General features: G+C 43.3%; 1 protein-coding gene across 2 annotated transcripts in view; it reads left to right on the forward strand.

The window, feature by feature from the left end:
• Window positions 1–3,437: 3,437 nt before the first annotated feature.
• Clpx (caseinolytic mitochondrial matrix peptidase chaperone subunit X) overlaps window positions 3,438–21,394 on the forward strand; it is a 36,126-nt gene continuing 18,169 nt past the window's right edge. Inside the window, exons 1-5 of one of the 2 annotated variants that reach the window (XM_076925799.1) lie at window positions 3,438–3,791; window positions 10,627–10,787; window positions 12,419–12,536; window positions 18,823–18,977; window positions 20,933–21,092. In XM_076925799.1, the coding sequence (XP_076781914.1) occupies window positions 3,713–3,791; window positions 10,627–10,787; window positions 12,419–12,536; window positions 18,823–18,977; window positions 20,933–21,092 (673 nt within the window). In that variant the 5' untranslated portion in view covers window positions 3,438–3,712. The remainder of the gene's footprint in view (window positions 3,792–10,626; window positions 10,788–12,418; window positions 12,537–18,822; window positions 18,978–20,932; window positions 21,093–21,394) is intronic. The other variant, XM_076925800.1, reaches the window with a different exon arrangement.

The following is a 21,394-nucleotide window of genomic DNA, read 5'->3' on the forward strand; positions in this document are numbered from 1 at the left end:
ATGTTGGTTTTGAAAGTTTTGAAAGGGATTTATTGGTATGTAGCGTAGTTCTGGTTACTTTGAGGAGGTAAAAAGGCGTTTTGTAGTTGTTTCCCCTATTAGAAAAGTTTCTGCTAAACATTAGGGATATTTTCCCATTCGTTACATAAGACGTCATGCGTGTAGTGTAGGTGTCCATGTGCATGTGCATGTGTGTGCAGGTAGACGTGCGTGTGTGTCTGTGCATCTGAAGGTCAGAGGATAGTTTCAGGCACTGTTCATTGAGTCCTCCACCTCGGTTTTGAGGCCGCGTCTCTCTTTAGCCTGGAGCTTGTGAGCAGGCGAGACTGAGAAGGCTGGTTCCTAAGAGCCCGCAGCCACACCCAGCTCCTTTATTGACTCGTTTCTGTGGTTTCTGAGGCTTGAACTGAAGGCCTCTTGCTTGTGTAGTATGATGGTTAGTGTTAATTATCACCTTGACAGAATCTACAAATACTGGGAGACAGCCCATGAAAGCAAAAATTTAACCCTACCAACAAATCCCTACTCACATAAGGAGACCAGGAGAATCCTGGTTTGTTTTAAAGACTTAAGTGGTTTTTCCAGTGAGCCCTTCCTTTTCAGAATGTTAATACCTGTGCACTAAAGGGCTATGATTCATGGACTAGCTCCCTGGGCTCGTATGAAAATCATATGGTAGAACTGTTGACAACTCAGGACCTGCTAGCACAATAAAATTTGCAATATAAATTATTGACCTGTATGCTTTTTCTGGAGTCGACTCAGTCCTTATAGTGGGCTTAGTCTTTGCTGTTGTTTGGGTCACTGGTTCAGCAGAAGCCAGGAGAATAACTCTTTTAGTCATTACAATGACGACAAGCGGGGGTCAATAAATACTCTTACATAAAGGAAGAGGTGGTAGTGTTGGAGAGATGGCGGCTCTTTCCCAGTATATAACCCACATATAGGGCTGCTCACAACTATTGTAACTCCAGTTCCAAAAAATTTGACAGTATCTTCTGGCCTCTTTGGACACTATATGTTGTACGGGGTGCACAGACATACATGCAGGCAAAACACCCATATACATAATTTTTTCTTTTCTTTTTTTTTTTTTTTTTTTTTTTTTTGAGACAGGGTTTCTCCGTGTAGCCTTATCTTTCCTGAAACTCACTCTGTAGACCAGGCTGGGCTTGAACTCAGAGATCCACCTGCCTCTTTAATCCCAAGTGGTAGGATTGAAGGCATGTACCACCACCTGGCTTTGCTGTTCCTCTTTTTGAAAAATATTTTTAGAAATGGAGAGATGACTCAGCATTTAAGAGCACGTTGCTCTTGCAGAGGTACCAGGTTCTCATCATCCACATGGTGGTTCACAGCCATGCATAACCCTAGGTCCAGGGGATCCAACAGGCACACAGGTGATACACACACATTCATACAGGCAAAGTATTCATATACATGAAGCAAGATTTAAAAAAAAAAATGTGTGTGAGAGTGTGTACTCTCTCCCCCTTCTCTCTCTGTCCCTCAAAGGCCAGAAGAAGGAAGGTACCAGATCTTCCTGGATCTGAAGTTACAGGTAGGTGTGACCTGACCTGGCTGTCCTGGAACTCACTCTGTAGACCAGGCTGGCCTCAAACTCAGAAATCGGCCTGCCTCTGCCTCCCAAGTGCTGGGATTAAAGGCGTGTGCCACCACTGCCCAGCTAAGAGGAGTGCTTTTAATCACTGAGCCTTTTCAGCCCCCTGGAGCACTGTTTTTCAGTGCTCACTATTTATTGACACACCCTAAGAATCAGAACACTGATCTACCTGTTGGTAGCTGTCAGACCTCAGTCTAAACCAGCCTGCCTGTGCTTCCAGAGTGCTGGTATTAAAGGTCCCACCACCTCTACTCCGGTATGTTTGTTTGCTTGTTTGTTTTGGTTTTGAGACAGTTTCTCTTTGTATCCCTGGCTGTCCTGGAACTCACTTTGTTGATCAAACTGACCTTGAACTCATCAACTCTGCCTAATTCTACCTCCCCAGTGCTGGGATTAAAGGTATGCACCACCACACCATTGGCCCGTTTCTGAAAGGAGACGTTTGTCCTAGAGTCATGGATTCCAAACACTGTTTTAAAGCAGAAAGACTATTTTCAAATAAAATCCCAATAAATAAAACAGATTAAAAACGTAACTTCTCTTTGTGGGTTTAAGGTGGTGTGTGGGAGAAGCTCTCCATCACAACGACCAAGGAGGAAGAGCTTCTGAGAAAGTCTAAGAACACAGTTCGAAAGCAACATACTGAGAGAACTTCAGAGTCTCTCTTCACAAATGTATTCATGGCTGCAGCCGAGGAAGGAGTGGGTCTTAGTGAAAAAAGACAGGAATTCTCTTCTATCTCTGCAACTTTACCATGAGGTGTTGTCAGGAGTCAGCTCCCCCAAGAAAGAACCCAGTAGTATAAGCCACCTGGAATTCCCCTCCTGTGAGCTGCACCCGGGGAACTGGAAGTCACTTTTCTGGCTGGAGATTGAGGTTGCTTAATATAAGGGAACTGGTGTTGATCCTGGCTTGATTCTCTTTCCTTCCAGTATGTATCTAAAGGTTCCAGCAGGGTGTGGTTCAACTCTGTAATCTCAACCATCTAGAAGTGGGAGCATAAACATCAGATGTTCAAAAACATTTTCAGCTACATAGAAAGTTCTGGGCAACCTGGCAATTGGCATCTAGAGTTGATGAGATTCATTAAAAAAAAAAAAAAAACAAAAAACAAAAAAATTACTCTGGCATAAGTCCCAAATAAAACCCATAAGGTGGCAGAGGCAGCCTTGTCTACAGAGGGGGTTCTAGGACAGCCAAGGTTACACAGAGAAACCCTCTCTCAGAAAAAAAAAAAACAAAAACAAAAACAAAACAAAACAAAAATCCACACAGGCAACTAGCAACATCAAAACTTTATCATCACAAAGCTTGAAAAAGCAAGGAAAGCAGTCTCTATCCGACTTGTTGCTGGGGGTGGGAATGGGATTAGGTGACCATTTCCATGCTGCAAGTGGAACGAAACCGAGAACATAAAGGAAGCTAGGATGTGGAGTCCGTGAAGGACGGAACTTGCGGGGGTGCAAGCGCCTGGGGGTCACTGTCTGTTTACATTTGTTACGTGGGATTACGGTCTTTACCACTGAAGTACACTCTCGGTCTTCCGATCACTTACAAAAAGATCCCCGCCCTTCTCCGCTTTTATCTCCCCCGCTCCTAAGAAACGTAGGGACAACTCTCGACGCGACACGTGTCTGAAACGTTTTAAACTTCAGAATAAAGGCGCTTCCTGGGAAAGTGGGCGACCGCGAAATTTTGGGTTCGCCGCTTGCCGTAGCGCGCTCATTGGTGCCCAGGTTACCGCCCCAGTCTCTGCGCTCGCGTTAGTCTCCACGCATGCGCAGCGTAAACCCACGCCCCCCCTCCCGGGTCTAGGACGCAAGCGCGCGCACGCTCCCCGGTCGGGGTGGGCGGGGAATGGGGGAGAGTAGGAGGGAGGGGAGGAGGGGAGGCGTCTGCTCCGGCGAGTAGAAGGCGGTGGGACGCTGGGATCGCCCGGGCCTGGCTGCCCGGTGGGGAGGACGCTGCGCCAGCATAGAACCGGCGGAAGGGAGCGGAGCCAGTCAGCGTAACACCCGAGCGGCACAATCGGGCCGCTGAGCCCCCTCGATCCTCAGGGCGCGAAGCCCCGGCCTAGGCCCCGCGGAGATGTCCAGTTGCGGCGCTTGTACCTGCGGCGCTGCGGCCGCCCGGCTTCTCACCAGCTCGCTCACCTCCGCGCAGAGAGGTAACGAAGTAGTCCCGAGCCGGTGCCCACGAGTGAACCGGTGGGGATCCGGGGGAGGAGGAGGGCTTGAAGGCTGCGAGGTGCCGCGAGCCTCCGGAGTACCTGGCTGTCAGATTGGAAGAAAACCCTTGGGGGCTGGAACGGGGCCATCTCGCCTCAACTTAGGGAGAAGAGCCGAGTGCGACCCTCACTCGTTAAAAAGTGACCCCCGTGCAGCCCTGCTGGGGCCTGTCACTTCTGGAGAGTCTCTGCCTGCCCGGTTGTCCAGCTAATCTCCTGGACGGGCAGCGCAGGGTGTCTGTCACTGTCATTGTGCCATCGACGACAGGACGTAAACACAGCTTGCTGGCCTTCCAGATCTTTGGCAAACTTGGGGTCCCAAGAAAGCAGCGGGGAGGTGGGGGGAAAAGACCACTGGAATGACCCCAAATACTTAAACATAGCAACAGTTGTTTGCCCGCCTCCCCAGTTTGACAGCTGGGATCAGCCTCTAAGAGCGGCTCTGTTTACTTCCTTATTCATCAGGTCCTGCCACAGAGTGCACACCTGCCAAGAGATTCCGGGAAGGAAACCCATTTTTCTCTCCCTCAAGTCTATGCATATCAGATTGTGAGGCTAGGTCTTGTTAGACTCTGAACTTAACCTTTTTCATGACGACCTTTGAGTCAATAAGAGCTGTTTTCCTAATTTTTTTTTTTTTTTTTTTTTTTACTAATTCTAAAGCCATCATTGTCTACTAAATGTATAATTGGCAGCTTATAATACACATGAAATGGAGTGACATAGGCGGAAGCATTTAGTATTGACACGTAAGTGTATTTTACTCTTAAAACATTGCCACATCTCAAGTAGGTGTTCCAGTTCCAGAGACTTGACTTGTAAACACTCAAAAGAAACTATTTTTTTAATGTATTATTTGATAAACATTCATTGAGGGATTAAGGTATTAATTACTGTTGGGTACTAGGGGTATTAAGTTCATCATGTTTAAATTTGGTAAAGTAGATAACAGCATTAAGAAGGGTAATTGGAATGTGGAATTGTTTTAGACAGGAGGGGTTCTTGATAAGATTTAGTCAATAAATTCCTAGAGTCAGCCCCGAGGTTATAGCACATGACTTTAGTTCCAGCAGTCTTTAGGCAAGGGCAAGCCAGGTCTCTGGAACTCTATAGACCAGTCTTGGCCTTGGAGTCAGATCTACCTGCTTCTGCCTCCAATTGCCAGGATGAAAGGCATACGCCACCACGCCCAGCCACTGTATATATATATTTAAATGGACTTGACAAGTAGGTTGGAAAGAGAGCTCTGCAAATAAAAGCATTTGCTGCCAAGTCTCACAACCTGACTTCAACCCTGGGCCTGTAAGGTAGAAAGAGTAAAATAGAGTCCTACAAGTAGTGAAGAGCAGAGCAGAGCAGACAGACAGACAGACAGACAAATTTTAAATATGCTTGACTTGTATTTTAAGTATGTTCATTCAGAAGTACTTCAGCATTTCACTTCTCAGGGACAGTGTTGACCCTGACTTTGGGTGGGAGAATTGTGGAATTGATGTTGTAACTTCTTCAGTTTCTGACTTCCTTCAATTCAGTCACTGGGTCAGGCTGTCATGTCACACTTTTTTTTTGGTTTTTCGAGACAGGGTTTCCTCTGTGTAGCCCTGGCTGTCCTGGAACTCACTCTGTAGACCAGGCTGGCCTCGAACTCAGAATTCCCCCTGCCTCTGCCTCCCAAGTGCTGGGATTAAAGGCGTGTGCCACCACCGCCCGGCCATGTCACACTTTTAATCCCAGCACCCAAGGTATGTAGCTGATACTTTCCTGGAACTCACTGTGCATTTGAGCAGCTGTCAAACTCGTGGTCCTCCTGCATCAGCTGTGGATCACTGTATTTCTGTTTTTGCCATAGTGGGACATTGAACCAAGGGTCTTATACATGCTAGGCAAGTGCTTGGCCCTTTAAGAATATTTTGTTTTGAGACAGTGCTTCATTAAGTTCTCTTTGTAACCCTTGCAGGCCTTGAACTTGCCATCCTTCTCCTGCCTAAGCCATCAAAGCAGCTGGGACTCAGTTCTGTGTCACCAGGCCTAGCTTTCTCCTAACAGCCTTAAAATAAAAGGTCCTTATTATTTTAGAAGGCAGCTGCTCTGAAACTCAAAAGGCTTTATCTGTACGACAGATGTTCATAGATGGTTTATTTAACTATTTAACATTTTTTTTTTTTTTTCGAGACAGGGTCTCTCTGTGTAGTCCTGGCCGTCCTGGAACTCACTCTGGAGTTCACTCTGGACCAGGCTGGCCTTGAACTCAGAAATCCGCCTGCCTCTGCCTCCCAAGTGCTGGGATTAAAGGCGTGCACCAACGCCCGGCAACTTTTTTTTTTTTTTTTTTTTAAGATTTATTTTTTTTATTTATATGAGTACACTGCCCCTGTTTTCAGACACACACTAGAAGAGGGCATCGGATCCCATTATAGATGGTTGTGAGCTACCATGTGGTTGCTGGGAATTGAACTCAGGACCTCTGGCAGAGCAGTCAGTGCTCTTAACAGCTGAGACATCTCTCCAATTCGATGGTTTAACTTTTAACTGGCATTTATCATTACTGCCAAACGGTGTTACAAAATGTACAGAAATATTTCCTTAGCTTTCAGGGGTTTTTCACCTGAAGTTCACAGGTCTTTCAGGGGTCAATAGGTAGGATTCAGGTTTCCTAAGCCATATTTCCACTACTCTTTAACTGGAAAATAGCATTTTCTTTTATAATCAAAGTAGGCCACACATCATAACAGTCTTACAAGTGTCTGTGATTTTGTCACCAGTCAGAATCACATATTTTCATATTACAGTCTGGGCTGGCTTGGACCTAAACATCTTGCTTTTCCACCCACTGTTTTCTTTTTTAAAATTACATTTTATTTATTTGGGTGTGTGCAGGGGTGTGTATGTGCACATATATGGTCATACTGTGCTTATGGAGGCCAGAGGACAGCTGTGGGAATAGTTTTTCACTATGTGTTTCCCAGAGATTGAACCTCATGAGCCATGTCACCGGCCCCTGCTTTAGCCTCTCGGGTGCTACAGTAGGCCTGTGCCACCAAGCCTTAATTTTTTTGATTCTCTTCTTTAGCATAGTGTAGTGAATTTTCTTTGTTATGTATTTTATAGCATAACATTAAAAAAAAAAAACAAAACCCTGAAATCTGTTCAGAAATGTACCAGCGTATGTAGGTTTCATAGTACAAAAGAGAGTTAGTGTGCTGATTGTACTTTCTGAGGGGGTTTTGTGGTTCATGAGTGGCCACTTTATTTCGTACAGTTCTTTTTGAAGTTCAGTCCCAAGGCTGCATTGGCTACAGCAACAGCAGCAGCAGCCTGGCACCTTGTTAGAAGATCATTCTTGGGTCCTGCCTTTAACCTTCTGCAGAACCAGGGAAGAATGCCTGAAGTGTTTGAACAAAATCACCGGGTAACACTAATGCACACTTGAGTTTGGAGACCATCAGTTTAGTGACTTGGCATCTTGTTCATCGTCATGGATTACAGTGTGTTAAAACAGCACTATAGTACCATGACAAAAGTTCCGGTAAAGAAATCCTCAACTTCAGAAGTTTAAATGACACATAAATTATTTTTTCAGGTAGTATTTTTAGGCTTTTGAGGCAGGGTTTCTCAGTGTAACCAGCCCTGGCTATCCTGAACTTACTTGTAGACCAGGCTGGGATTAAAGGCCTGCACCACCCTCCCGGTTCAGGTAGTGTTTTTTATGGTGTCTGTATAGTTGCCTTGGTTTTTGTATTCAGAAACACTGTATACTTAGACATGCAAGTCCATGATAGCATAAAAATGACATTTAAAGAATGAATTCACAAGAATAAAAAGAGAGAAGAAAAATGGTTTTTTAAATATAACTATTAACCTCTCCTCTACCAGTTTTTGGTTATTGTTACTTAGTGTCTTCTAACAGCACTGGTAAACTTGTAGAAAGCCACCTTAAGGATTCAGTATAGTGTCTTGGTTTATGTAAGGTTTTTAAGCCCCATAGTACTGAAAGACATGCAGTTTTTAATCAAAGGCCATTCACCTCTCTGTCCAATCTTAGTTTGTTCCCTGAAACCCAGCTAAAGGCAGAAGAGGACTGCACAAAGTTGTCCTCTGACCGCCACATCGTGGCATTTGCGCCCACACGTGTATATCATATACAGATACACAGTAATAATAAATCAAGAAAAAGGAAAAAAACACTCTGGTATGGGGGTGTATACCTTTAATCCCAGAAATCAGGAGTCATAGGCCAGGAATCTCCAGGAGGCAGCTCAAGGTCAGCCTGGTTTACATATTGAGTTTCAGGTGAGTTCTGCATAAGGAGATGTATCTTACAAAAAGAAAAAGGTGAAAAACAGCTCAAGAGCAGCATGATGTCCATCAAGAGAGGAATACAGATATACTTTAAGATAGCACACACTTTAATCCCAGCACTCGGGAGGCTGAAGTAGGCAGATCTCTGAGTTGGAGGCCAGTCTGGTTTCAGAGTCAGTTCTAGGACAGCCAAGGCTACACAGAAACCTTGTCTTGAAAAAACAAAAACATAATAATATTTTTAAAATGGTTCCTTTTTCTATAAGATGTATTTCATTAAAGTCTGCTTATTTATGATGGTGTCCTTTGTTTTTAAACCAGAATCGCTGGTCCAGCTGGCTTCACTCAGTATGTAGCAGAGGATAAACTTGAGGTGATCTTTCCGCCTCTGTCTCCCAAATGTGGAGAATGCCAGCATACGTTATCATTTTAGTTTTTGTTGTTGTTTTATAAAGATTTTTATTTATTTACTTTTTGAATATTTTGTTTCATGTATGTCTGCATCATATGCATGTAGTATCCTTGATCACCAGAAGTTTCAGATTCCCTGGAATTGAAGTTACAAATGATTCTTAGCTTTGAACTGGAAATCTTCTGAAAAAGCAGTTAGAGTGCTCTTAACTCCCGAGGCATCTTTCCTCCCTTTCTTCCTTCCTTTTTGAAATTTTCTCTCTCTGTCTCTTTCTCTCTCCCTCTCCCTCTCCCTCTCCCTCTCCCTCTCCCTCTCCCTCTCCCTCTCCCTCTCCCTCTCCCTCTCCCTCTCCGTCTCCCTCTCCCTCTCCCTCTCTCTCTCTCTCTCTCTCTCTGTCTACCTGTCAGACTGTGTGTGAGTGTATACCACATGTATTTAGGTGCCCTCAGAGGCCAGAAAGAGGGTGTTAGATCCCCTGGAGTTAGAGACAGTTGTGAACTGTACTTTGGATCTTCTGGAAGAGGGATAAGTGCTTAACCACTGAGCCATCATTTTTAGTTATTTGAAACAGTCTTAATATAGCCAGGCTGACTTCAAACACAACATGCATCTGAGTATGACCTTGGACTGGTCCTCTTGCATCACCTAAGTACTAGGATTGCAAGCCTGTGCTGTCTAGCCTTGTTTAATTTTTTTCTCCATTGTATAGTCCAGGCTAATCTCTAGCTAGGAATTCTCTTGTCTTAGTTTCCTGAGCGATAAATTTACAAGCTACAGGCATGTGCCACTTTGTCGGTACCCAGTTTGGGGTACTCATGTGTTTGTGTGTGTGTGTGTGTGTGTGTGTGTTTGTGGCATGGAATGTATTTTGTGTGTTTCTTTCTTTGAGACGAAGTGTTACAGGTAGCCTAAGCTAGCCTTGAACTATGTGTCAGAGACTGGGATTAAAAGTGTGCACCACTTAAAAATGTATACTCTGGTAGTATTAAATACATACTAAATATTTTTTAGTTATTATAATTTGTATGTATCTGTGATGTGTGCTTATGGGTTTATATGCCATGGCATATCTGTGGAGGCCAGAGGACATCGTTGTAGAGTCAGCTTTTTTCTTTCTTTAATTTTTTCTTATTCTTGTTTTTCGAGACAGCGTACTTGCTCTGTAGATCATGCTGCTCTTGAACTCATAGAGACCCACCTGCCTCTGCCTCCCTAGAGCCAATGTTCTTCTTTCATCTTCATGGAGGTTTCAGGAGTCAACCTGAGACCTCCGCTCTTCAGGCTTGCACATCACGTACCTTTACCTGCTGAGCCATCTTGCCAGCTATACATTTTCGTGTTGTTAAACCATTACCACAATCCATGTCTATATATCTTTCTTTTGTAAAACTAAAACACTGTCCAACCAAAACCGTCCATTCCTTCCCCCCCAACAACCACCATTCTGATCACTGTCTAACAACCATATACGTGGAGAAGCAATTTTTCAAAAAAGTGATACAACCTTCAGGTAACCAAAGAGACAAAAGTTGCCACATGTTTATCTTCAAGGTTCAGGTAGTACACAAAAAAATATAGTACATGGAAGACCTTTTTAAAAAACTTGCAGGTACCATATATGTTTAAACTCCTGTCATATTTTAAAAGAGCCATAGGTTACTATGACCTGTGTGACCTTGCTTTTAGAGAACTGATCTGAATCAGTACATTTCAAGACCTGGCTTGTTTCTGGAAGCACTTTTTCCAGAACGGTGTGTCGCTTTTCTGGGAAAGCTGGCGTGTCTCAACCTTTTTGTGTTTAACTCTTATTTACCAGGACTTTGTTCATTTTAAGATTTTATTTTATGTGGGTATATATATGTGACTGGATGTATGTGTGCCACGTATATGCATGGTGCAGAGGCCAGAAGAGGTCATTGGAACTCTTGGAACTATGGTTGCCAGGACTCAAACACAGGTCCTCTGGAAGAGCAGCCAGTGCTCTTAACCACCGAGCCTCCTGGGAATCTATTGAGACACACCAGTATTTGGTATGAAAACTAACAGACTTCCTTCTTCCTCCAGGTATTTCTTGTGGGCGCATTCATGTGCCAATTTTAGGAAGACTGGGGACTTTGGACACGCAGATTCTGCGCAGAGCCCCACTGAGAACGTTTTCAGAAACACCAGCATACTTTGCCTCAAAAGATGGGGCAAACAAGGATGGCTCTGGAGATGGAAATAAGGTTATTTTTGTCTTATTAATTATCTATACATTTCACATCTTTAAAGAGCTAAATATAATAATAGTGTTATGTATTCTGTTAGTTTAAATGTGTTCTGTAGGAAATCTAAATTAGATAAAATGATCTGAAGAATCTGAGTTGATCTTATTTTGTATTCTGTTGGTTAGTTTTGGGGTTTTTTTGAGGCAGTTTCCTTGTGACTTAGGCTGTCCTGAAACTTACTGTGTAACCCAGGCAGCGCTGGAATGGAGTCTTCTCACTTCAGCCTCCTGAGTGCCCACCATGCCCAGCTTATTCAGTGCTTAGTTTGTAGGAGACAGTACTTGTGTACTCATTGTTTAGTAAGCCAAGAGTAAAGTTCTAATATCCTGAGCATAAACTGCCGTTAAATAGTGACGTAATTAGATTGAGTGAGGAACACACATTTTCATACACAAATCTAACTGCTGCAAGTGTTTAAGAAATGGCTGCTGCTGGGCAGTGGTGCACACCTTCAATCACAGCACTTGGGAAGTAGAGGCAGGTGGGTCTTTTAAAGTTTGAGGCCAGCTTAGAACTACAGAGTGAGTTCCAGGGTAGCTAGGGTGACAGAGAAACCCTGTCTGGAAAAACCTAGAAGGGGGGTGGGGGGGAGGGGAGGAGAGAAAGAGCTACTTTTCCATAGGCTTAAGCTTCAATTCCCAGCATCTACATGGCAGCTCACAACGGTCTATAACTCCAGTCTCAGGGATCTGTTGCCCTCTTCTGTCCTCCCCAGGCATTACACATATGTGGTATGCTGACATACAAGCAGGTAAAAAAGCCAGTACACATAAAATTTCAAAATAAAGATTTAAGCTGGGTTGTCGTGTGCACATCTTTAATCCCAGCTCTTGGGAGGAAGAGGCAGGTGAATCTCTGTGAGCTTGAAGCCAGCCTGGTTTGATCCAATGTATTGAGTACTGAGATTATAGGTGTGAACCACCAGCCTGGATTATTCCTATAAGTAGCTTTTAAAATCTCATTTAAAATGGGAATCATTAGCTAGGCAGTGGTGCTGCACACCTTTAGTCCCAACACTTAGGAAGCTGGGGCAGGTGTCTCTGTGATTTCTAGGCCACCTTGGTCTACAGAGTTGAGTTCCAGGACAGCTAGGGCTACACAGAGAAACCCTGTCTCGAAACACCAAAGAAATAGGTGTCTCTGTGTGTATATACCATATACATTATATATTTTTATGAGTATATATTTTTTAGAAATGGCTGTAGATAAATACATAGTAACTAGGACTGATTTGATTTTTATAGTAGATCTTTTGACACCAGTAGCAATAGATACAAACCATACTAATATTTCCAGCATGGAAATTATAAAAAAAATTTGAAGATTTATGTATGTATGCATGTATTATGTATGTGAGCACACTGTCTCTGTCTTCAGACACACCAGAAGAGGGCATTGGATCCGATTACTGATGGTTGTGAGCCACCATGTGGTTGCTGGGAATTGAACTCAGTGCTCTAACCACTGAGCCATCTCTCCAGCCTGAAACTATAAAATTTTAAGATTAATACCAATTGTTTGCAGCTAAGCTACATGTAATGTCATCTGACACGAGTGATTTATACCTTTTTCTCTTTCGTGAACGTTAGAAATCAGTAGCTGAAGGGAGCAGTAAGAAATCAGGCTCTGGGAACTCTGGGAAAGGTGGAAACCAGCTTCGCTGTCCTAAGTGTGGCGACTTGTGCACACATGTAGAGACCTTTGTATGTAAGTATTTTGAGTTTTCTTTCCCCTTTTGCTACAGGCCATTGAATGTATAGAAATTATATATTATATAAACCAGAATTAGTTTTTCCTGACATTGTCATTCTCTAAGTGTTCTAAAGACAATAAAAATTCCTAGCACTTTGGTAGCACTTTACATTCTAAGAGGAAGAGAGAAAATATTTGCTTCATATATTCATTTCAGATTTGGATTTTGTGAGTTTTCCTGAGTATATTCATTGGATTTTAGGAAATCCAAGACTTACTTATACCATATTGCTACATTCTTCAAGCACTTCTGTCTTGGTTAGGGTTTTACTGATGTGAGCAGACACCATGACCGAGGCAACTCTTATAAAGGACAACATTTAATGGGGGCTGGCTTACAGGTTCAGAGATTCAGTCCATTATCATCAAGGTGGGAGCATGGCAGCATCCAGGCAGACATGGTGCAGGCAGAGCTGAGAGTTCTACATGTTCATCTGAAGGCTGCTAGTGGAAGACTGACTTCCAGGCAGCTAGGATGAGGGTCTTAAAGCCCACACCCACAGTGACACTCCTACTCTAACAGGGCCACACCTCCTAATAGTGCCACTCCCTGGGCCGAGCATATACCAACCCATCACGACGTTATTAAGTAGCTCATATGCCAGGAGGATCAGCCGTTTATGTATCAAAGTCATTTCTCCTGGGCACTGATGTACCAGAAGAGGGAATTCTTGATTTTAGGAAGTGTTTGGTGATGATTAATGGTTCAAGCAACTTCTGACAGTGCTCTGAACTGTAAGAGCAAAGTCTGTGGCATCAGTGACTCATTGCCTACGTGCTTTAGAGCTAATGAAGATCAAGGGAGCCGGGCGGTGGTGGCGCACGCCTTTAATCCAAGCACTTGCAGAGCACGGCAGAGGCAGGCGGATTTCTGAGTTCGAGGCCAGCCTGGTCTACAGAGTGAGTTCCAGGACAGCCAGGACTACACAGAGAAACCCTGTCTCAAAAAACCAAAAAAAAAAAAAAAAAAAAAAAAAAAGATCAAGGGAAATTGCACTGTACCACACGTTAGTCTTCCTGTGTCCCTGTCCGAAGGTTTCTTTCCCTTTTCCTTTCCTTTCCTTTCCTCTTCTCCCCTCTCTCCTTCCTTTCTTTCCCCAGCTTTGAGACAGTCTTGCTGTATACCCAGCTAGCCTTGAGCTCCAGGATCTCATCCTCCTAAGGACAGGGTTGCAGTCCTGCCCCACTGTATATTTTATCTCTAATGTCAATACTTCAGTTACATTTTCATATTTACCATCTTAAGTCTTTTTTGAGACGGAGTCTCTACATAGCTCCTGTTGTCCTGGAACTTACTGTGTCAGCCAGACTGCCCTCACACACAGCTCTGCCTGGAACTTACTGTGTCAACCAGACTGCCCTCAAGCACAGCTCTGCCCGCCTCTGCCTCTGCCTCTTGCATGCTAGGACTCAAGGTGCACAGGCATCACTGGCCCTGCTAACACAGTCTTGTTGAAGTAACTCTACTGGGCAGTTTGACCACAAGGGGTATCCTTCATGGGTTTACCTGTTAAAGAGAGATCAGTTAGAATAAAATGTCATAAATGAAAGTGGTGGACCTGAACATGAGACTTTCTAGACAAATCCGACACGATGAAGTAAAATTCTAGAGTCTGGGGATTTCTGTCACCTACTCTGTAAAGGCACTGCGATTATGACTCACTATGTAGTTTTAATTTGTGTTTTGCCAGTGACCTATATATAATGTCTAGTATTGTTTGGCCATTTGTGAGTGTTCTGTGGCTAAATGACTATTTGAAGACTGTTCCTGTATAAATGAGATGTCTAATGTTGCAGAACTCCATGTGTGTTCTAGGTACGAGATCCATGCCCAGATGCTGTTGCCTCACGGTTCTTTTAAACATAGTATAGCACAAGTCAGCAAACATTTTCTGGAAAAGTCAAACAATAAATGTTTCAGGGTTTGTGGACCATGTGGGCTCTGCTTTTGTGTCAGGTACTCTCCTTGTTTCTGTGACACAGTACTGACAGAACAACTTAAAAAGAGGAAGTATTGTTTTGGCTCATAGTTTCAGGACATTACTTGGCCTTGTGTACTTAGATGAGAACATGGTGCCATTGGGAATGTGTGATGGAAAAGAACCGTTCATCTCATGCCCCAGAAACAGAAAGGGAGTGCGGCAGCCTGTTGACTTCCTCCCTTTCCTTCTTCCATAAAAGTTTTCACTACATTTATCTATCTCTGTGTGTGTCTGCGTGTGTGTCTGCTTGTGTGTGTGTGTGTGTGTGTGTGTACACACACAGGATCTCAAGGACAATTTGAAGGAGGTGGTTCTCTACTTATACATGGTTCCCAGGAGTCAAACTCAGGTCATCAAATCTTGGCAGCATGCACTGTTACCCTCTGGGTCACCCCACTGGCCCACTTTTCCCCTTTTTCGCTCTGCCCAGGTCTCCAGTCCATGGGAGTGTGTGGCCCACCTTAGAGTATTTTTAAGAGTTAAAAATTATGCCTTATAAATTCATGTCCCCTCCATAGTATTTCAATAAGTAAAATTGAGCCATTGAATTTGAGTATATACTGAACATGGTTCACCATAACCCTGTATTACAGATGCAGTATCCAAGTTAAATTTAAGCAGCCTTCTAATCAAGATGAGACATAGTGGTGTTTAATCTCTTTCCCTTTGACCTAATTTCCTTAGAGAAATATTTTGGTCTTGTGTTTTCAAGCCAGATTTTCCTGTCACACAGCCTGAACTAGATGAGAGGCGTCTCTGCCCTTTAATCCTTGCCCTGTTTACCATCAGTAACAGCTGTGAACTTGTACCTCATTAGAAAATGAAAACACTCACTGTGTTCTTTTCAATGGGAAATGGTGGTTATATATTTGAACTTGTGTTAATTTTTTGATTTGATGGCTTGAATTTTTTTCTTTTAACATTTATAAGTGATTAGTAAATACAAAGCATGTGTTAGGCAGTCCTCTAGTAGTTTCAAGTTTGTACTAGAATATCCAGAATGTGTGTGTGTGTGTGTGTGTGTTCATGCACGTGTGTATGCTTTATTGTTTTAATAGAATATCTTTTAAAGTTTTTTTTGAAGGTTCATTTTATATTTTGAGAATAATTTTTTAAAATTATTTTACCTATAGATATTTTGCCTGCGTGTTTGTGTGCAGTCCCCATAGAAGCCTGAGGAGGGCGTTGGTTCCCCTAAAACTCAAGAGTTACAGACATTTGTGAGCCACCGTGTGGGTGCTGGGAAATTGAACCTGGGTCCTCTGAAGGAGCAGGCAGTGCTCTAACCACTGACTCATCTCTCCAGCCCCTAACATCGTATTTTAATAATGTATAAGTGCGTATGTGTCTCTGTGGGTGTTTACCTGAGTGCAAGTCCCGCAGAGGACGGACACACTGGATCCCCTGGAGTTGGAGTTACAGCTGTGAGCCTCCTGACAATGTCAGCTCCACTATACGAGGAATGTGTTCTCTTGTTCACTGAGCCAGCCTGGTCTACAGAGTGAGTTCCAGGACAGCCAGGGCTACACAGAGAAACCCTGTCTTGGAAAAAACAAAACAAAAGTTCTTTAAAAAAAAAAATCAAGAAACAAATATCTTCCACACCCCAAACTCCACAAAAACAGAAAAACAAACAAGAAACCAGTAAGACAAAAAAAAAAAAAAAAAAAAAAAAAAAAAAAAAAAAAAAATCCCAAAGCAAAACAAAACAAAGGCCAGAAAAATACTGTTGGGTTTGTTTTGTGATGGCCAACTTCTCTTGGGCGAGAGAAAACTGGTTTTCCTTTTCCCAGCAGGTATCAATTACAGGTAACCCTCCTACCCTTCTGGTTAAACCTGCGCAGGCCCTGTGCATGCTCCCACACTGCCTCTGAGTCACTTGTGCGTGTGACTGGAAATGTGTCTCTAGAGTCATCCAGGCTCCACTTCCCAGCACCCACATGAGGGCTGGCAAATGTCGGCCAGTCTGAGTTCTGGGGGATCCGACACCCTCTTCAGGCTTCTGTGAGGACTACATACATGTCGTGCACAGACAAATAGGTAGACAGAATACCCATACACATAACATAATTTTTAAAAATTATTCTCAAAAAAATAAAATGAATCTTAAAAAACTTTACAAAGATATTCTATCAAAACAATAATAAAGCAAGCCTGTGCATCGGTGTCCCAAGTGCTGGGGTTAACCTAACCGGTTAGTCTTTTGAAACGTTGACTGATCTTGTTGGCTCCATATTGTACAGGTAACTAAAGTTGAAGTGAATTCATACGTACAGTGGTAGCTGTGTCGTGTTGTGAAGACTCTTTCTTCCTCAGCCTCTGACTCCTAATGTTCTTTCTGCCCCTTCTTATTTGATCCTTGTTCTGGGGCCCGAGGGGATTGATGTAAGTGTCTCACTTAGTGCCGAACACTCTCCAGTCATTTGTTCTCAGCCCTTTGACCGGTTCACTGCTGACCACTGCAAAGAAGCACTCCTGTGAAGCTAAGGACGGCGGGCATCCACCTGTGGATGTAGATGGCAGGAAGCAGTTTGACACACAGAAGTAGCATGCTCTACCTTGCTGAGCCCGCAGCCTTTGACCTCTGAAGTCATGAGTTTTGGCCTAGTTTAGAGTACCAGGCATGAGTTCCTTCCTGTGGAGCAGACTTAATCAAATTAGAAGAGGTTGGTTATTACCATAACCTTTGAGCCACTGTTGCACCAGTGGCTACATGTTCCCTGGCAGCAGATCAGTATTGTAGCTTGCAGAGTCTGGCCAGGGTGACGAGTACCCCAGTGGCCTACACAGCACCGTCTGGTACTGTGAAAGCCAGCCAGTGAGGAGGAAGATTTCCTGTTAGTTCCAACTTGATTTCTTTGTCCTGAGGCCAAGTGTGCTGTGTTTTTAAGCACTGTGGCTTTATTCTCTTGTTTTCATGGTTATCTAAGAACAGTGGCAATGGCATGTGTTATTTTGGGGTTTTCTGGGTTCTTCCTGACCAATTCATAGTGGAAAATAACCCTCCACCTGGCATTGAGATACCCGTGTTCAAACTTAAAAAAAAAATTATACTTAAGACTAAGATTTTTAAAAATTGTATGTGTAACACTTGTATACAGAAGTCCAGGAAAGTAGTAGAGAGTCTTAGATCCCCTGGCAATTTGGTTATAGACTGTTGTGAGCTGCTATGTAGGTGCTGCCACGTAGGTGCTGCCACTGGAACGTGGGTCATTTTGCAGGAGCAGTGAGCATTTTTAACCACCAAGGCCCCTCTATAGCCTCTAAGTTACATTTTCTAAATTAACTTATAAAGTAATGGGTTTTTCATACATCTTTAGCTTGGGCTAACCCACCTCTCCTCCTCTCTCATGTGTTCTAAACTGGCTTGTGTGGAAGCGATAGGACTGGAGAGACAGCTCAGTGGTTAAGAGAGCTTGCTGTTCTTCCAAGGATCAACATGCAGATTCTAGCATCTATGTTGGGTGGCTTACAACCACCTGTTACTAGCTCTGGAGAACTGACATTGTCTTCTGCCCCCTACCATCCCAGCATGCCTCTGCACGTACTGAATGGGAGGCAGAGGCAGCCAGATGTAACTAAGCCTGGTCTACAGAGCAAGTTCCACAACAGCCATGGCTACACAGAGAAACACTGTTGGGGATTGGGGGCTGAGGGGATGTATCTCTTTTAAAATCACTTTAAGTACTGGAAGTTTTCATAAAAATGATAGAAAATCTACTCACACTCTTGTCACAGTCATTCAGGTATTTCAGTAGATGGTTAGTCTATATTCTCAAACTAGTTTTAAAATTATCTCTAGTTAAATGGGAACTGAATTACAACCAGATCTCTTAATGAATATTAGGTTTTAATTGTTTTAATACATTTATTTATATGTGTGCATGTGTAGAGACCAGAGGATAATTTTTGGGAGTGTGTTCTCTCCTACCATGTGATTCCAGGGATTGAACTGGGCTTAGAAGCCCATACCTCGACCAATTCTTGGCCATCTTGCTGGCCCAGTTTTTCTGTTGTTGTTGTTTTTTTCTCACTTGTTTATGTTTTTTGGTACAAGGTGTTACTTTCTGGTTTATGTTGGCCTGTGACTGTGCTCAGTATGACCTTGAATTTTTTGTCCTTCTGCCTCAGCCTTACAAGGGCCGAGATTACAGCCATGGCACTGACGCTGAGCCACGTCCCCAGCCCTACATTGAGGTTTTAAGGTGAACACTGTTGAAACCATTTGTAAAGTTTTCCTCTCTTGACCTCTTTTTCAGCTTCCACGCGTTTTGTCAAGTGTGAAAAATGTCACCATTTTTTCGTTGTGCTGTCAGAAGCGGACTCAAAGAAAAGCATAATTAAAGAACCAGAGTCAGCGGCGGAGGCCGTGAAGTTGGCATTCCAGCAGAAACCGCCTCCACCCCCCAAAAAGGTAGAAGCCTTTTCTCCTGAAGCCTTTTCTCCGGCAGACTTTTCATTGCTTCTCCCTTCCTGTTTATGCTAAATCCTAACAGTGTCTGGATAAGCTCCTCAGGTGTTTACCTTGTTTGTTGTTTCCGTTCTGTTATGTTTTATTGAGACCCTGTCCCAAGTAGCCTGGGTTGACCTTGAACTCTCCTTGTAGTTCAAGATGAACTTCTGGTCTTCCAGCCTTCACCTTTAAAGTGCTGCTGTTACGGGCATATGCTACTGTGCCTAGCTATATAAGTTTTTGATTTTTAATTTAATTTTTGTGTGTGTGTGTGTGTGTAAATGTACACATACGTGTGTTCTTTGTATGTGTGTATGTGTAGGGAACAGAAGACAACTTCTAGGTCTGCCTTATGTGTGCCTCCATGGCTTTGATGGTATGGACTTTTTTTATTATTATTTATATGAGTGCATTGTAGCTATCTTCAGACACACCAGAAGAGGGCATCGGATCCCATTACAGATGGTTGTGAGCCACCACGTGGTTGCTGGGAATTGAACTCTGGACCTCTGGAAGAGCAGTCAGTGCTCCTAACCGCTGAGCCATCTCTCCTGCCCCTGAACTCTTTGTATACGTTTCAGACCGTGGGATTCCATCCTGTGAAGGAATGACAGAGTATGCACTGGTTCCTCTGACTACATAGTGTGTATTTTGAGACCCCATAAGCTCGCACTTCTTGGCCTTGGGTCCTCTGCCCTGGCATGGACTGGGTGCTCACACTTGCACTCCTTACCCTCTCCTGCTGTGTTCAGCGTATTCGTGTATGTCTGACTCCATGCCTATTGTGGCAGATTTAGTAATGCTGAGATAGAATATGTGAGGAATCAGTAACATTTGAAAAAATATAATTTAAGGCTAAAGAAATGGTCATGTAAATAATGTAATAGTAAGTTTTGTATCTGTGCTAATTTGTGTGGATTTTGGACATCTGGGTCAAAGCTCTAGAAAATACATAAGTGATTTAACTTCTCAGGAATTGATCGATATTAATAGCTTCTCTGTGTGCATGGTTATCATAGAGACAAGGTGTTACTGTGTCACTCAGGCCAGTCTTGAACTTGAGACCCTCCTGCCTCTCCCTATCACATAATAATAGAATTACATGTGGCACAATGTTCAGTTCCTTCCTTACTAAAAGTCAAGAAGTGGATGCTGGTTCCAAACAGCTGGTAATATGAAGTGTGAAACAGCTTTGATTTTTATTAACAAAAGTGAGTTGAGGGTGTGGTTCAGTAGCAGAGCATTCAAGGCAGCAGCCAAACCCTGGGTCCTGCCCTCCCTACAAAACGGAAAGAACAACATTTTAAGTTGCTTTTCAGGTAAATGAATGACTTTTTAAAAAAGATCTCTCTCTCTCTCTCTCTCTCTCTCTCTCATTCTCTCATGTGTAGGTGTGCATGTGTCAGTATCTGTATGTTTGGGCGGTGGGTGCCTGCTGGGGCCAGAAGAAGGTGTCAAATTCCCTGGAGGCCGAATTACAAGCAGTGCTGAGCTGCCTCCTGTGGGTGCTGGGAACTAAACTCTAACCCTCTGCAGTAGTGCAAGCACTCTTTTTTTGTTGTTGTTTTTGGTTTTTTTTTTTGTTTTGTTTTGTTTTGTTTTTTCAAGATAGGGTTTCTCTGTGTAGCCCTGGCTGTCCTGGAACTCACTCTGTAGACCAGGCTGGCCTCGAACTCAGAAATCCGCCTGCCTCTGCCTCCCAAGTGCTGGGATCAAAGGCGGGTGCGCCACCACCGCCCGGCAGTGCAAGCACTCTTAACCACTGAGCCATCTCTCCAGCTGTAGACACCTCATTTTTAATGGGAACCTTTTTTTTCAAATTGAAACTCTAAGAAAATTTGTTTAGCTTGTAGATTTGAACTGTGTTGTTCTTAGGATGGCTCCTAGTGAACTGTTTATGTCTGATCATTTTTCAGATTTACAACTACCTCGACAAGTATGTTGTTGGCCAGTCGTTTGCTAAGAAAGTGCTTTCAGTTGCTGTGTACAATCATTATAAAAGAATATATAATAATATTCCAGCTAATCTGAGACAGCAAGCGGAGCTTGAGAAGCAGACATCGTTGACACCTAGAGGTCAGTGGTTTTGGTAATTGACCACAATGGAGATTACTATGCCTAATTTTTATTTGTAACTTAGTTGAAAATCTTCTTACCGTAATACAACGTTTTAAATTGTCTCACAGTAGATTCTGAAGTCATTTGGTGCCTCGCCAGTAGCTTTATTTTTTTATTAAGTAAGCGAGAATAAAAAAATGCCAAAGTGCAAACTTTAGTTAAGGTAAGTATTGTTTCTTAAAACCTGGAGTCACAGAGTAAACTGTTTCTTGAGTATCTGTCTGTCTAGGAGCTGTGTGAGCAGCTCAGCTGTGGGGCAC

This window comes from Arvicanthis niloticus, chromosome 26, assembly GCF_011762505.2.
Source record: "Arvicanthis niloticus isolate mArvNil1 chromosome 26, mArvNil1.pat.X, whole genome shotgun sequence".
In the NCBI taxonomy this organism is placed as follows: domain Eukaryota; kingdom Metazoa; phylum Chordata; class Mammalia; order Rodentia; family Muridae; genus Arvicanthis; species Arvicanthis niloticus.